A 13,887-nucleotide genomic window follows, 5' to 3' on the forward strand; every position below is an offset into this window, starting at 1 on the left:
TTTTTTTGAGTTTGTATATTTTGTTTTAGATTTAATCTATTAATTTTTTATGTCCTTTAAAAGGTGAAAAATGTTAAAACTACACAATTTTTATAAATTGCTAATGTGATAAGTGGTTATTGATACATAAAAAGTGATGCAAGTATACGAATCAATAAAAATTTGCTACCTTAATAGTTTGTATAAACATAGTAAAAACAATTTTGGCTATAAGATTACTCTCAAAAGAATTGATGACATTATTAAGAGGGGCAAAATATAATTTTATTGAACAAAATTGCTAAAATTAGTACCTATTAATATAATAATATTTTTTAAAAAAAAATTAGAGGGGGCAACAATAACAGCTCCATCCATGCTCTGGCTAGACGCCCTTCCCTATGGAGGTTCTTAATTCATAGGATTTCAATATGGAAGATTTGATGTTAGTTTTGAATCATAGAATTCACATCTATAGCTTATTTCTCTCTCTTCCTTTTTCTTTCTTGGGGGTGGTGGTGGGGGGTCTTTTTTATTTTATAGTGGGGGGTTTGGGGTGGCTCCTTTTTCTAATTTCTTCTCTCCTTCGTAAACAATCACATTCACAATAAAGAAAATTAAGGACATCATTTTTTTTTTTTTTTTACATTATGGTTGTTAACAATAGTCGGTAACTTTTCTTTTGGCATTATACTGAATTGGAACTTCGATTGGATGTGCTTGTCGCGTATGAATCTCTAGTCATCTAAGGAAAAAAAATTTGTGCTTTACAATATTAGGAGTAAAGAACCACAAATATGACTTGGCGACTCTCAAAGACTAGGACACAAGCGCCTTAGACCTTGCAAAATTGGATTCGAATCTGCCCACCCCGTGGAATTCGAAGTAAAAAATGGGTATGAAAGGGAAAATTTTAACTTGTTGGATCATGGATGGGCGGAGGAAATTTTAAACTTGGGGAAAATGAGTCAACTCAACAATTGACTTTTGAAAAACGGTTGGATACTGGTTTGATTGTAGGCCTGGCAGGTTAAAGCATAATTTTGCTATAAATACATCTATGAGTGATCACATCCGATATGCCCAATCCAATTGTTTGACCTAAAGGATTGCGAGTGATTCTCAATAGATGGGTTGGTCAAAATCAACATACATGTTCTATAATTTTTGGATTTTTGAATAAATTTGGATAAACTTAAATCTATCCAACCAATTTGACGGGACTGGCTTTAACATATATTTTGATTTGATTACTTATATGTAATTTTTAGAAAAATATTTTCACATTTTACAGTAAAATATTTGGTCAAAAGTAAAATATTTTCAGTTAACCAAAATAACTAAGGCAAATTTGTGTAAAATATTTTACACTTGAAATATTGGTAAAACATTTTACATTTAGTGTTTTCTCTCAGCCCGATACGCTACCTATCTCTCTCATTCTCACAGTCTATCAGTATGTTCTCCAAAACTCAATCCACCTTGGTCCTCTCCCACCTATCACCGGCTTCACCTTAGGCACCACCCATCACCAGCTCCTCCCTTCGCCGACACTACCCATCACCAGCTACACTTGAGTTTTTTTTTTTTTTCCCTATAATCCTCCATTGTTGTCAGCTCCACCATTTCTTAGCCACCTCCACTGTCATCAACTCATCCACAGGTTCTTAGTTTTAACCTTTTTTTTTTTTTTCCTTTACTACCAAGTGGGTTACCGATTTGGGTTTTTGCTTCGTTTGGGTCTAGCATGGCTACTTTTGTGGGTTGCCGTGGATGGTTGGGATAGATTGTGGTTCATGGTGGCGGAGGGTGGGTAGCTAAAATGGTTTGTGGGTTGTTGTGGTGGTTGTGTTGTGGTGGTGGTTGGCTGTGAGAAATATGCCAACAACGATTTTTGTAATAACTATGTTAAGAATTTTGCACTTTCTTTTCTTTTGCAATCATCCACGATTTTATACTTGCATTTAAAAAAAAAAATTATAACACTCATATTCTTTATTACAATTTTAGGAATTCTACATTGTTGCAAAGGAAGAAAAAAACGGCATTTTTAACAACAAAAAGAAGCCTCAAAGCCTTTCTCTTCAAAGTTCTCTCTCTGTTGGTGTAGGTGTGAGTTTCTGTTAAGTGATTGGAGTGTTTATGTTTCAATTTGCTTAGAGATTTCGGAAATTTTTAGCATATTTGTTCTGTTTTTTTTTTTTTTCCAAGTGTAGAACTTGATTTTCAGGAATCAAGGTAGTACTTGTAAACCAAAACTGTTTTGCCTTCAATCAAAATGGTTTTAAGATAGCCCTTTTTGTAGTCCACTTTGAAGCTCCCTCATCCGCCTCTACATATTTTTTGGAAGTTAATAAAAAAAATTTAATTTTTTAATAATTTTTTCTGTCCATTTTTACACAACAGTTTTGTGTACACAGTGAAACACTATAAAATGAAAATATTTTCCTGCAAATATTTTACATATAAAATATTTTACTTTTACAACTATTTTACGTCGAAACAAACAGAGCGTTAATCACACATGGTTGAATACTATTAATGATTATTTGATAACTTTATTCTCTCTCTCTGATCGTAAGAATAGCAACAAGATCTCGTTCCTTGATCTACACTATAAGAGAGGCCCCTAAGAATAGCAACAAGATTTCAATCCTCTAAGAGAAGCCCCTAACAATAGAAACCTTGATCTCCATTTTAAGAGAAGCCCCTCAGAATAGCAACAAGATTTCAATCCTCTAAGAGAAGCCCCTAACAATAGAAACAAGATTTCAGTCCTCGAGAGATGGAGTTGTTTGTTTTTTAAGAGGGATGCAGTCAACAATGGCCAGATAAGATTAGCAGTAGGTTCCAATTAGCTCAATTAGTAAAATCTCTTATCGCCAAATAAGAAATCTGGGATTTAATCTCCACTTACACTAAAAATCTAATCAGTGTCTTAGTTTGATAATAAAGAGCAATTATTAAGAGCAGACACCATAAATTAAAACAATCTCTAAAAAAAAAAAAACTTTAAAATACAATTTTAATTTAAATATTTTTTTTTTTACAATTAAATAACTAAATTTATCTCCCAATAAAGGAGACAATATTTTCTTTGAAAGAAAATAGTTGCCGTGGACAAAGCAGTATAAGAAGAAACCAGTGGCAGCTGAGATACAATAGAAAATACGAGAGCATGAGGTGCAAAATAAAGTCAAGGCACTTCTCCTTAAGAAGGAACGGAAAGTGTGTAGAACACGGTCACGGGGCAGTAAGGGGCAACGGAAAGTAAGTATAACAATCATAGGACAATAATCCGTTCATACCTTGCTTCACATGCAAAAGATTTGTGTGGAATCTCCTACTGCAATTACTTAAGATAACTACTCATTATATTCTGAAACTCAAACCATTCCCATCTGAGGCTAGCGCTAATCTGAAGTACCTGGAATTTGGGAAATATGCAAGTTCGCCAAAAACATGGAGTCATCTCTCTTTTGGTCAGTTACAAAAAGCTATGCCTCACTGTATTGATTCAGAGACACACAATAAAGCATAGTTCCTGCAACAGCAGTACAGCACATTCAAAATTTTAAAACCACATAATGAAGGGTATCCAGAAACTTAACAGTGGAATACTAAATAACCTCATTCTGTCAGAAAACAGTCCATTTTAACATCTGTAACATCAAGTTGTAGAATCTCTGCTCTGCAACCTAGGATTGATCCAATACTGCACAAAAAGGGGGGGAAGGGGGTGGTCAGACCTTTCCAAATAAAGACATCGATATGATAGTTCATCGCCAATGTTTTTACACACATTTTCTTCTATAATTGCAATAGAAAAAGTTCTGGACAGCATCTGATATTCTCTTTTATTTAGAAAATATGAAAAAACTAATGAGCTCTAACTCAAATGACACTTAGCAATTGGAGGATGAGGACCCAAATTATTGGCTTTACTTGTGTGTGACTAGTGAGGATGATTTGGAGTGTATGATAAGAAGTATGAGATTGGGACAATTATATGACCTTTGTGAGACTACTTCATAATGCAATAAAGTGATTTTCAGGTTCTGTGTAAGTTCAAATTGTGTAAGCTGTAGGCACTGGTATTAGCCATAGGCTGGTTAACAATTTCGATTGGTTCATTTTATTATTTTATGTTCATCTTCTATGCATTGAGACTTTTGGAGGGTTAGCAATTTTGGATACTTTGGCTGGTTAGCAGTTTCTGTGAGGTAACTTTTTATTACGAAGCCCAAAAATATCAAAAAGGAAACAATAATAAATATATAAAAAAGGACCCCTTGTTCACAATTGAAGAAGGGTGGCCCAAGACTCTCAAATTATTATTTCCTTTTTGTTTTAAAAAATGGGCCCAATACCAACCCAACAAGTCCAATCATCTGTCAAAATGTTTTCTTTAATAGGCAGCACAGTCCAAGACCTGGTCGTCCATGTAAAAGCGGCGTGCATGTGGGCAACCTCACCCAAACCTTCTGTCAGCAATGACACAAGCAGAGGCCCTTCACCCAAGAATTTCGGTTTGGGTGATGGGTTTATATACAACCTAAACTGATCCTACAGGTGAACACCCCTAAATTCCTTAACAATAAAACAAAGAAAATGAACCAAAAGGAAAGGGCATAGAGCAAAAGTATAGGAACTGATGAGATGGTCAATACAGATATCATTTTCCAATCCAGTAAATTCTCTTACCTGGGATGTGTACGGCCAAGATCACCATGGACAAACTCCTTAATATATGTTCCAGCCTGAATCAAAAGACCATCATTATGAGCATACAGAATTAGTATTCATGTAATTCATAGTCATCAAAAAAAATAAAAATAAAATATCATAGTCATCAAGCTCTTCATGATACTCAATACTGATCAGAGCTAAGTCCTTTGTGTATGCTATAATAAAGCAGAAAGAGTACAGAAGTGGATTATATGCCGCCCCAAACCCATTAGTATCTGACTCCTGAAATTATCCAGAATTACTTTCCACAACATTATGCTTTCATGAAAATGTCTAATAATATTTCACTTAAGATCACAAAATGTAGAGATTGTGCCTTGGAGTTATATTAACTAGGATACAAATTAGTTGTTGGAGTGGCTATATCTCCAAGCCTCCGCAACTAAATCTTGATAGATTTCAATAGAAATCAAACATTATCACTAATTCAGAGTAAAAACAATAAAAGTAGTTTGATATTGTGAGACTCAAAGTTGGGGTGGAGGGGCGCACAAATAGCTGATCATGAGCTAGTTGGGAGAGCATAAGCCTTTTAAAGGCTGTAGCTTTTATCTTTCTTTTTAGGATAGGTAAAAAGCTGTAGCTTTCTTGAGAAATAACCCTTTGACTGCTTCTCAAAAGCCACCTAAAAAGCTTAACCCACTTTACAAATAACACAAAACAAAAACACCCTTGAAGCCCTAGCATTTCTGTTTAATTAATAACTACAACAAAATTGTATCATTATCCAACAAATTTCAGAAGTCCTTGCTATAACCATTAACCAGAGATTCAGATTTAAGGTAAAATTGGCTCTGATTAAACCTATCCTTCTCATCCATTTGGATAAATTCATAAATATAATGATAATAATTGTATCCATATCAAAAGAAATTGTATTACATTACCTGAGTGCATAGATGCAAAAGAAAATATTGAGAACTTCCACCAATCCTCTCAATTTTCATCCTAAAATTTGAAAAGATATTTAAAAAAATTAGATATTCTGAACATATACATAATGGTAGAGCTTAAAGAAGGCTATCTGACATAATGGTAAGGCTCCAACCAATGTATAATTTTTTCACGTTGTAATGGACTACGACGGTGAAGCACCCTTATAGGGGTCCCCTGCAAAATTTGCTGTACAGAACAGAAACGGATCATGAGTAACTTGTATAACAAAAATAAACTTTGCACAGGCAGGCCTTATCCTTTTTTTTGATAAGTAAAATCAAAATAGAGCATATATGAAACTGACAAGAAACAAAGATATGCCACTGGATAGAAGAATCAAAAGGCAGATAAGAATATTCTCTCATTCAGCAAGGATAGATAAAGTGTGTTAGTTTTTATGAACATATAGAGAAAGAGGGTGTAGAAAGAAGAGAGAGGACAAAAGGATTGCACCATTTTGTCTAATGGCCTACATCCACTGAGTAAGCTTGGAGGGGACACCAGAGCATTGCATTTATTGTGATTTTATTTTGATTTCAGTCTTTATTTCTGAATATAGCATTTTCAGTTATTTCCTTCTTCTTTTTTGTATTAGTTGACTCTAACTTGAAATTGTGGAATTTATGATGATTGTAATTGGGAGCCTATTTGAGGGTGGCTCCCCAGACATTTTGGGTTGGAGAATTTTAAAAAATAAAGAATATTTCAGATTGTATGTTCCTACATTTGGTGGTGAAGCCAAACACCCTACCCTACGGTGGTGAAACCTACAGTTGGCCATTTATCTATGCATTCTACACCATACTTTACTCCATAGCATTACCTAGGGCCTGTTTGGTAGAGCAGTTTTGAACCACACTTTTTCAAAGTAAAACATTCTTAAACTTCACTTTTTTCTAGGTACAGTTTTTTCAAACAACCCCATTTCCAATAAACTAAAAAATAAGCTATACCAACAGGTACTTTGTTAGTTGACCGAACATGGCAATGGAGTGTATGAATGTGTTTGTAGTGTGGAATTAATGAACAACACATGTAATTTCCTTGAGTCCAACAACATGAGAACTTCTACAGTTCTACCAAACACTGGTTGGATTCTATTAATGTAAAGAAAGCATCATAAGAGACATCACATTCAAAGCTTTAGCAAGTTGCAAAAACTATGATAATAAATAAATATTAATAAAATATGATGCTTACAATCAACTCACCATGTCCTTGAGGGAGGATATAGAGTCCAAGTCTACATCCTCAAGTGGGCGTGAAATCCACACAAGCGCAGCATATTGCTTCTACACGAGATATATGAGTAACAATAAGAATCATGTCTAACTTTAAGTAATGTCACATCACTTGATATTTTTTATTGGATGTGAATTTTGACAAATCTGTAGTTGAATTACATTTTCTTCTCATGCCCACAATGCTTGCAAAATTTTAAGATGATCAACAATCAACAACTATGTCATTTATCAAATGTTTAAATTTCAATTTTTTTGTATTTTAAAATCATGCATAAAAGACAATCTTATGAATTAAATAGAAAATAACATCCGATTCGTACAAAATTTGGCATGTGTTAAGAACATAGAAAACATTTAATCTAATGGTGGGATTTTCAAAATATTAATCTAATAAAAAGTTATTAGATGGTGTAATACTGCTTAAAGTTACACAAAGTGTAATACTTTTTTTTTAAATAAAGTAAAAAAGAGTATACCAAGTGTAATACACACACACAAACATATAAACAAAGAAATAATTAAATAAACATAAACCTGCTTCTCTGCTTCTCCCTCACGCATCACGGTCCACCCCTCAATGCCTACCACTTTCAAATTTTTTACACCAACCTGCATCTCAAAATGTTTTATGCACCATTGATCATGATCATGTTTTTTTAATATCAGGAAGAAGTGTAAATAAAATTGGCATTGAACTCACCAATTTATTTTCCAAATTGTTTATGTTTGTTTCTATTTCTCTTACAAATGCCTCAGATGGTATTCGGCGTGCATTTTGTACCTCAACCAGGAAAGGCCTACCTGAACCCAACATTCGAACCTGAAAAAATAAGTTCCATAATTCAGGATTTCATCATTTGGGTCAAAATTGCAGCAAGGAAAGCAGATCTTTCGTACATCAATATCCTCTCTTCCAGCGGCATGAAACTTATAATTGTCACCTTGACACAGTGGTTGGATGTTGCTACCTATTATCTCCTAGAGAGTAAGCACAATACACTGTCAGTTTTTTACCCATTGCTTCATAGAAACAACCTCAATTAGAATAATAATCACCATGATCAGAAAAGTAGATAGTACCTCAACAGATGCTTCTCCCATTCTTTCATCATCAATGATCCATCGTGTTTGACTCACATTTCTTGAGTACTACAATACAAAAGAGTAACTGAGTGAGACTGATAGCATGGATTGCAAGTTGCACAGTATACACTTTTCAAGTTCAAATTAAACTGTCAACGTTGCTTTGCCACTAAAACTAGCGATTCAAGTGTCCAGTAGCATTGTAATACATAGATGCTCCAATATATTTTATTGAGGAAAGACTACTTCGTGTGCAAAGAACGTGGAGGAGCCAAAAGAAACATAGATGCTCCAATAATGTAAAATAGCTATCACGATGTATGTTTCCATATTTGATAGAAAACACTCTTGCAGGTACTCTGTTTGATTCTAATAATAAATCAGAACAGATGATTCGAGATCATATCCACACATGAGGGCTTGCTAGCTCTAGAGAATTTGATATTCTGAATGGAAATCAAATATATATAGATTCACACATTGTAACATGTAGATTCTCCAATAATGTAAAATATGTATCAAGATGTATTTGCAAGATTTAACAGAACAAAATTCTTGCAAAACTTTGTTTGATGTCTAATAATAGATCATATTGGATTATTCAAGAACATATCCACACACGAGACATCCTAGCTCTACAAATTCTAATACTCTAAATGGAAATCAAATCTATTAGTGCGTGTGTGAGTTTTTTTCTTAAGAGAAAGGGGGGGGGGGGGGTGCTGTATTTGTTCTCTTGCCCAAGGTGTCTGCCTCCAATTAAGAAGCGTGGCTGCATGATCTAATGTAAAGTGTTCACCTCATTGTTTAAAGTTTTAGTTAATGTCTCTAAAGGGACCACCTCATTTTTTAAGTAAACATGTCATGTACACTCTTTCCACATTTATTTTGCTTTTGTTTTGACCTAGACTGAAGAGTTGGATGAAAGAACACATATGCCACATGAAAAAGACTAAGAGAATGGGTCTCAATTCCAACATTTTGTTGGGTTGCATAGTAGATCATACTCACTCTAGGGTAAGTTAATCGGTTGACCAGTAACTTCACTAATGTCTACTACATCAACTTTCTCTGCTCTCCCATATGCTCTTACAAGAAGCAGCAATGAAGCAAACAAAATATTTGAAACTAAAATATTTGAAATCAAACAAAATAAAGAAAGATTGATTGTAATACGATCCGTTTGAAAACAGCTTATTTAGCTTTTTTTGTTGCAAATTTTTTGTTAAAAGTGTGCTAAATTATACTTGTACTTTGAAGAAGTGAGAAAAATTAAGAAAAAAGAGAGGTTTTAAAAAGCTGAACATAAAAACTAAAAAGCAAAAGGCTAGTTTATAAGCTGTATCCAAACGCACACGAAGTATTTACATGTAGCGAGGAGATTGAAATTGATAAACTAGACACCAAATACACTAAATTCTTAAACATTTAAGTGCTAATATAATCCAAAAAGGAAATAAAGTTCTTTATTGACAATGGTTTACCTTCAGATATCTCCCACCAAAGTAGATGGGTGTCCTCTGGCAAAGAAGCACCAAGCAGCAAGCGTCATTGACCTAGAAAGGTTAAAAAGGCAAATAATATCAGGACCGTATTAAATCTAACAACCAAACCAAAATCAGTCTAATATTTGATCAGACATGAATCATGAAGTGCAGTGACTTAGGATCCAGTTGATGCTTGATACTAGAAAACCAACACTTTTATATCAACTTGTACAAAAAGTATGACTAAGATTACCCAGCATTTCTCTATTTCCTAGAGTGGAAAAAAAAATGCTTGTCTTGTCACCATCAATTCCAAATCACCTCTTTCCCATCAGCCAGAGTCAGTATAGAATTAATTTAGGCCCCAAAGGGAGAGTGAAGGGGAAGATTTAAACTAGTCACCTCCACTTCATGAAGCATGATCCCCCCTACTGATTGTGCTACATCTTGGACTAAGAAAGGGAATTTCCTATTTCAAGTCATGGATGCAAGAGAGGTTGACAACTGAGTTGCAAACTTGACATTGCTGAAAGTGTTCTGATCATTTACATATTGGAGTTGCTCTAAACCATACCAAACCCCATCCTAATAGAAGCTCTAGGCCAAAGGAGCAAAAGAATTACCTTCTCTAGAGGGAATTTGAAGCACTCAGAAGATTCATTATCTTGCAAACCATCAAAAGACCTTTCAACAGTTGCATCAGCTAAATCAGAGCATTTGATGTCCCCAGCTACTGAGTCATCAAGAGAGTCGACAATGCTTCCTGTGCCCGTATCAATCAGCAAAGTCAATTTCAGAATCCAACTTTGAGGAATAAATGTAAATAAATTTATAATAAAAAGGAACATATTTTTATGTTAATAAAAGTTTCTGATATTGTACAATTAGCCATGGTATGAAACTTAATCTGGAATATATTATTTTTTTGATAAGTAATAATCTGGAATATATTAGCAAGAGGATTATAGCATCTTATGGATAAAAAATATCCTAACCATTTTTTTTTATGAATTAAGTAATATAATATTGATCAAAAAGACTTTATGTTCACGAAAATCCTAACCATTTTTTTACTGGTAAATAAAAAGAGAGAGGTACAGCAAGAATTGTTTCCCTGGTACACAGGGAGTGGACAAAGGGAATAATAACCATAAATATATAATTCAATCAGAAAGCTTCAAGTCTTCAACAACAAACACACAATGGCAAAAAAATTTAATTTTCCATAAATATTACAATAATTACAAAACAACTTGGAACTCCACTGCCCTCATATCATTCGCCAGGATTTTAGCTGTTCGAGTTGGGAATAAGGATAGAGATAATTGAACTCATCTGAGCAGATTGCTCTGTCCGATACCGTGTACATTTAAAATGGGATACTCAGTTCATAAAACAACCGGGCTTTGAATCTTAGACCCGCAATTTCAATGTCCAGATAAGTAATTACTTATTAAGCAAACAGAAAAACAACAAAGAGCCCCTAGAATTTGCTCCTTTTAGTCATTAAATGGATGCATCTCCTGCCAACAACACTGTATATGCTTTATGTAGACCTATCTCCTCAAGAAACATATTGAATTATTTGTAAGGGGATGATATCAACCAAAATTTGTAACCTTTTTTTTTTATAATTCAATAGTTGGGGATGGAGGGATTTGAAATCTGGATGTCTCCACTAGAAACACCAAGTGGTGCAGTTGAGCTATAAGGCTCTAGGCACAAAAAAATTGTAGCCATTAGGCACTTGGTCCCCACCATCACACCCTAAGGTGCAGTAACTGCAAATATCTCTATTTAAAAAGGAAATAGAAAGTATTGTTACTTTTGTCCAGTGAGATAGTGGGTTCAAGAGTTGAGACCCAATGGGAGTGTATGTGTAATTACTGATTATCAATCCAGGAAAAAAAAAAGGAAATAGAATGCACAAAGCTCTCCAAATTACAGTTACACAAAATCTGTACAATCAGATAATCTCCCAAATGATAAACCTAAAAATTTAATTCTGAAAGAACTTGTATAATCATATACCTTAACAAAGCAAATTTGTCTCAATAAATTCCCTTCAGGGATAGTTAGAAACACATCATGATCTTCAAGCTTAGATTCCAAATAAAATAATAACACAAATTAGAACTGCATGGACATGCATCAGGTACAGATTATGGCTTTTAAACATGAAAACAGAGCAACTAACATTGACCAACTCAGAATTATAGGGTTTCATTTATCGCATTCATAATGAAACAACAAGACTAAATGGGGTTGATATAAATATTCACATGCCTGTTTTTATTCTCTTGCAACCCTGTTTGCTCACTGCTACACTCTGAACCACTTTTGAAGCTTTGTGAGAAAATGTCAAACGGATGCGGAAATTGCTTATACCTGATTTACAATCCTGTGAAACTTTTAATTTCATATAAAATAATCGGATAAATAAAATTTCAATACATGCTTGACTTTTTTCAATCATAGAAAAGTTCAGCATAAGAAGCAAATCTTTACTCACCAACATTGTTTCAAGGGGTTTTGCTAAAGAGAATTTTAAGGCATCCTTTGCAGATATACTTTGAGAAAATGGCCCTCCTTGGAACCAAGTTTCAGTCCCGTACTTTCTTTTCATGTACAACCTAAAAAATTTGGAAACTGAAATCATTGTCACCAAATCATATATAGTTATATTAATAGGTAAAAAGAAAGTCAGAAAATGAACCAAAACAGAGAATCACTAGGACGAGGTGCACAAATCATAGTGATAAGATCCCCCCATTAAAATCATAATAGTTTCAAGCCTAAAGAATTTTCGAAATTTTCTGACAAGCATAATAAGCAAATTGGGCTTTTTCCTTCCCTTTTCTTTCTTTTGGTTTTTTTGGAAGAAAAATTATTAACCAAAGGCCAGGCACCCCCGGCTTTTGAATTTGAACAGAAGTACCATTACTGACACATGCACAGAGATTCTTCAACATTAGCAAGTCAACAATTCTTACCTAACTGAGTGTTCATTTTCAAGGATAATTGGAGGTACGGACACTTCAAGAGAAAAGCTATCAATCTGATAGCCCTCTTGCTTCACCAGCTCAGAAATTGCAACAGCCATATCATTAGCATTTCCTTTTTTCACTGGAATTTCCTTGTCGTCGCAATAGGTGAACTGTAAAATACCTAAACAAAGGGCGCAGAGTACTTCCTCAAATTCTGATTCCTTAGAATTAGAACTGATTTCCTCATCATGTCTTTGTTCTCCAATAACTGAATTCAATATTGATGGCGAGATCACAGAAATTGAATAAATATTTCCTCGGATCCCAAATAGCCGAAGGATACATCGGGTGCATACCTACAAACAAAAAAGAAAATCATAAAAAACCAAGAATTATAATTTATTTTTTTAAATATATAAATAGCACATAATCTATGTCTGTACAGAGCAATTAACAATATCTATCCATGGTAAACCTACTTTTGAATATCATAATGTAGACTTCATAAACCGAGACCTTTCTTACAGGAATAAACTAAAATCCGTTCTCAATGTGAAAATCAGGCACGAACACCAACCGTGACCAATTTCACATTAATTAAGTTTCTATTGAAGCAATTATTATCTAGACAGTTAACATTTATTACCAGGGTTCACAATCACATATGTGAATTCCTGTAACTCACTAAATTAACCAGTTAAGGTTCAATATACTTCATAAATACAATTTTTCCACTCTTCAAAGCAATACAACCAAACTTATCTAATATAGCTTCAAAGCAGGAACTACAATAATAATGTGTAAATGACATTAGGCCCTAAAATACATCATGAAAAAGAGAATAATGTATCACTGTAAAAAAAAAAAAAAAAAAAAGGTAAAAAGGTAGTGAGATTTGATGGTAAACAACATGAAATTGAAAGAAAGATGATTAAGCGACATTTTCAATACTCCTTTGCCAAATTACTACACGAATTCGATATTTGGAACTACAACTAAATTTCGATAAAGTTTGTGCATAATTTAGAAACCCTAGATTAGACGAAAGAACACGAACCCCGACGGACAACAAGTCCTTCACGGCGTGAGAAGGCAATCCTTTAACGACGTCGTGTAGAGCCCCCACATCATCGTCGTCGCCGTGGCATTCCACGGCGGAGAAGATAACATGCGCCGCCTCGGAATCGATGCTAACGTGCTCAGCTTCGGTATTGTTCATGTTCGCGTCCGCCATTTTACAACGGCTCTCTCGGAGGGCAATGGCGGCACTGTCTCTCTGGGGGGGTTTTCGACTTTTGAGTTTTCTTTTTTCTTTTTTTTAGTTCGAAGAGGAGTGAGTGAGTACTGAGTATAGGGAAAGTGTTGGGTATTTATATGGGACACGAATCGCTTTAACATTAAAAAAAACTCTCGATTAAAAGT

The 13,887-nt window shown here is 34.3% G+C and overlaps 1 protein-coding gene across 2 annotated transcripts; it reads right to left on the reverse strand.

The window, feature by feature from the left end:
- Positions 1-2,978: 2,978 nt before the first annotated feature.
- LOC142641000 (uncharacterized) lies at positions 2,979-13,802 on the reverse strand. 2 transcript variants are annotated; one of them, XM_075815351.1, is made up of 16 exons: positions 13,523-13,802; positions 12,472-12,821; positions 11,991-12,111; positions 11,765-11,879; positions 10,102-10,241; positions 9,476-9,547; positions 7,989-8,057; positions 7,806-7,886; positions 7,609-7,728; positions 7,443-7,517; positions 6,876-6,956; positions 5,777-5,850; positions 5,616-5,676; positions 4,684-4,739; positions 3,609-3,694; positions 2,979-3,523 (listed from the first exon to the last, which is right to left on the reverse strand). In XM_075815351.1, exons 1-15 carry the CDS (start codon positions 13,697-13,699, stop codon positions 3,610-3,612), a joined length of 1,677 nt encoding a protein of 558 aa, XP_075671466.1. In that variant the 5' UTR covers positions 13,700-13,802; the 3' UTR covers positions 2,979-3,523; position 3,609. The 2 variants fall into 2 exon arrangements, 1 of the variants encoding a protein (XP_075671466.1); XR_012845294.1 differs by lacking the exons at positions 2,979-3,523; positions 3,609-3,694; positions 4,684-4,739 and having other exon boundaries at positions 5,615-5,676; positions 6,865-6,956.
- Positions 13,803-13,887: the final 85 nt, after the last annotated feature.

The sequence above is a fragment of the Castanea sativa genome, chromosome 1 (assembly GCF_040712315.1).
Source record: "Castanea sativa cultivar Marrone di Chiusa Pesio chromosome 1, ASM4071231v1".
Classification (NCBI taxonomy): domain Eukaryota; kingdom Viridiplantae; phylum Streptophyta; class Magnoliopsida; order Fagales; family Fagaceae; genus Castanea; species Castanea sativa.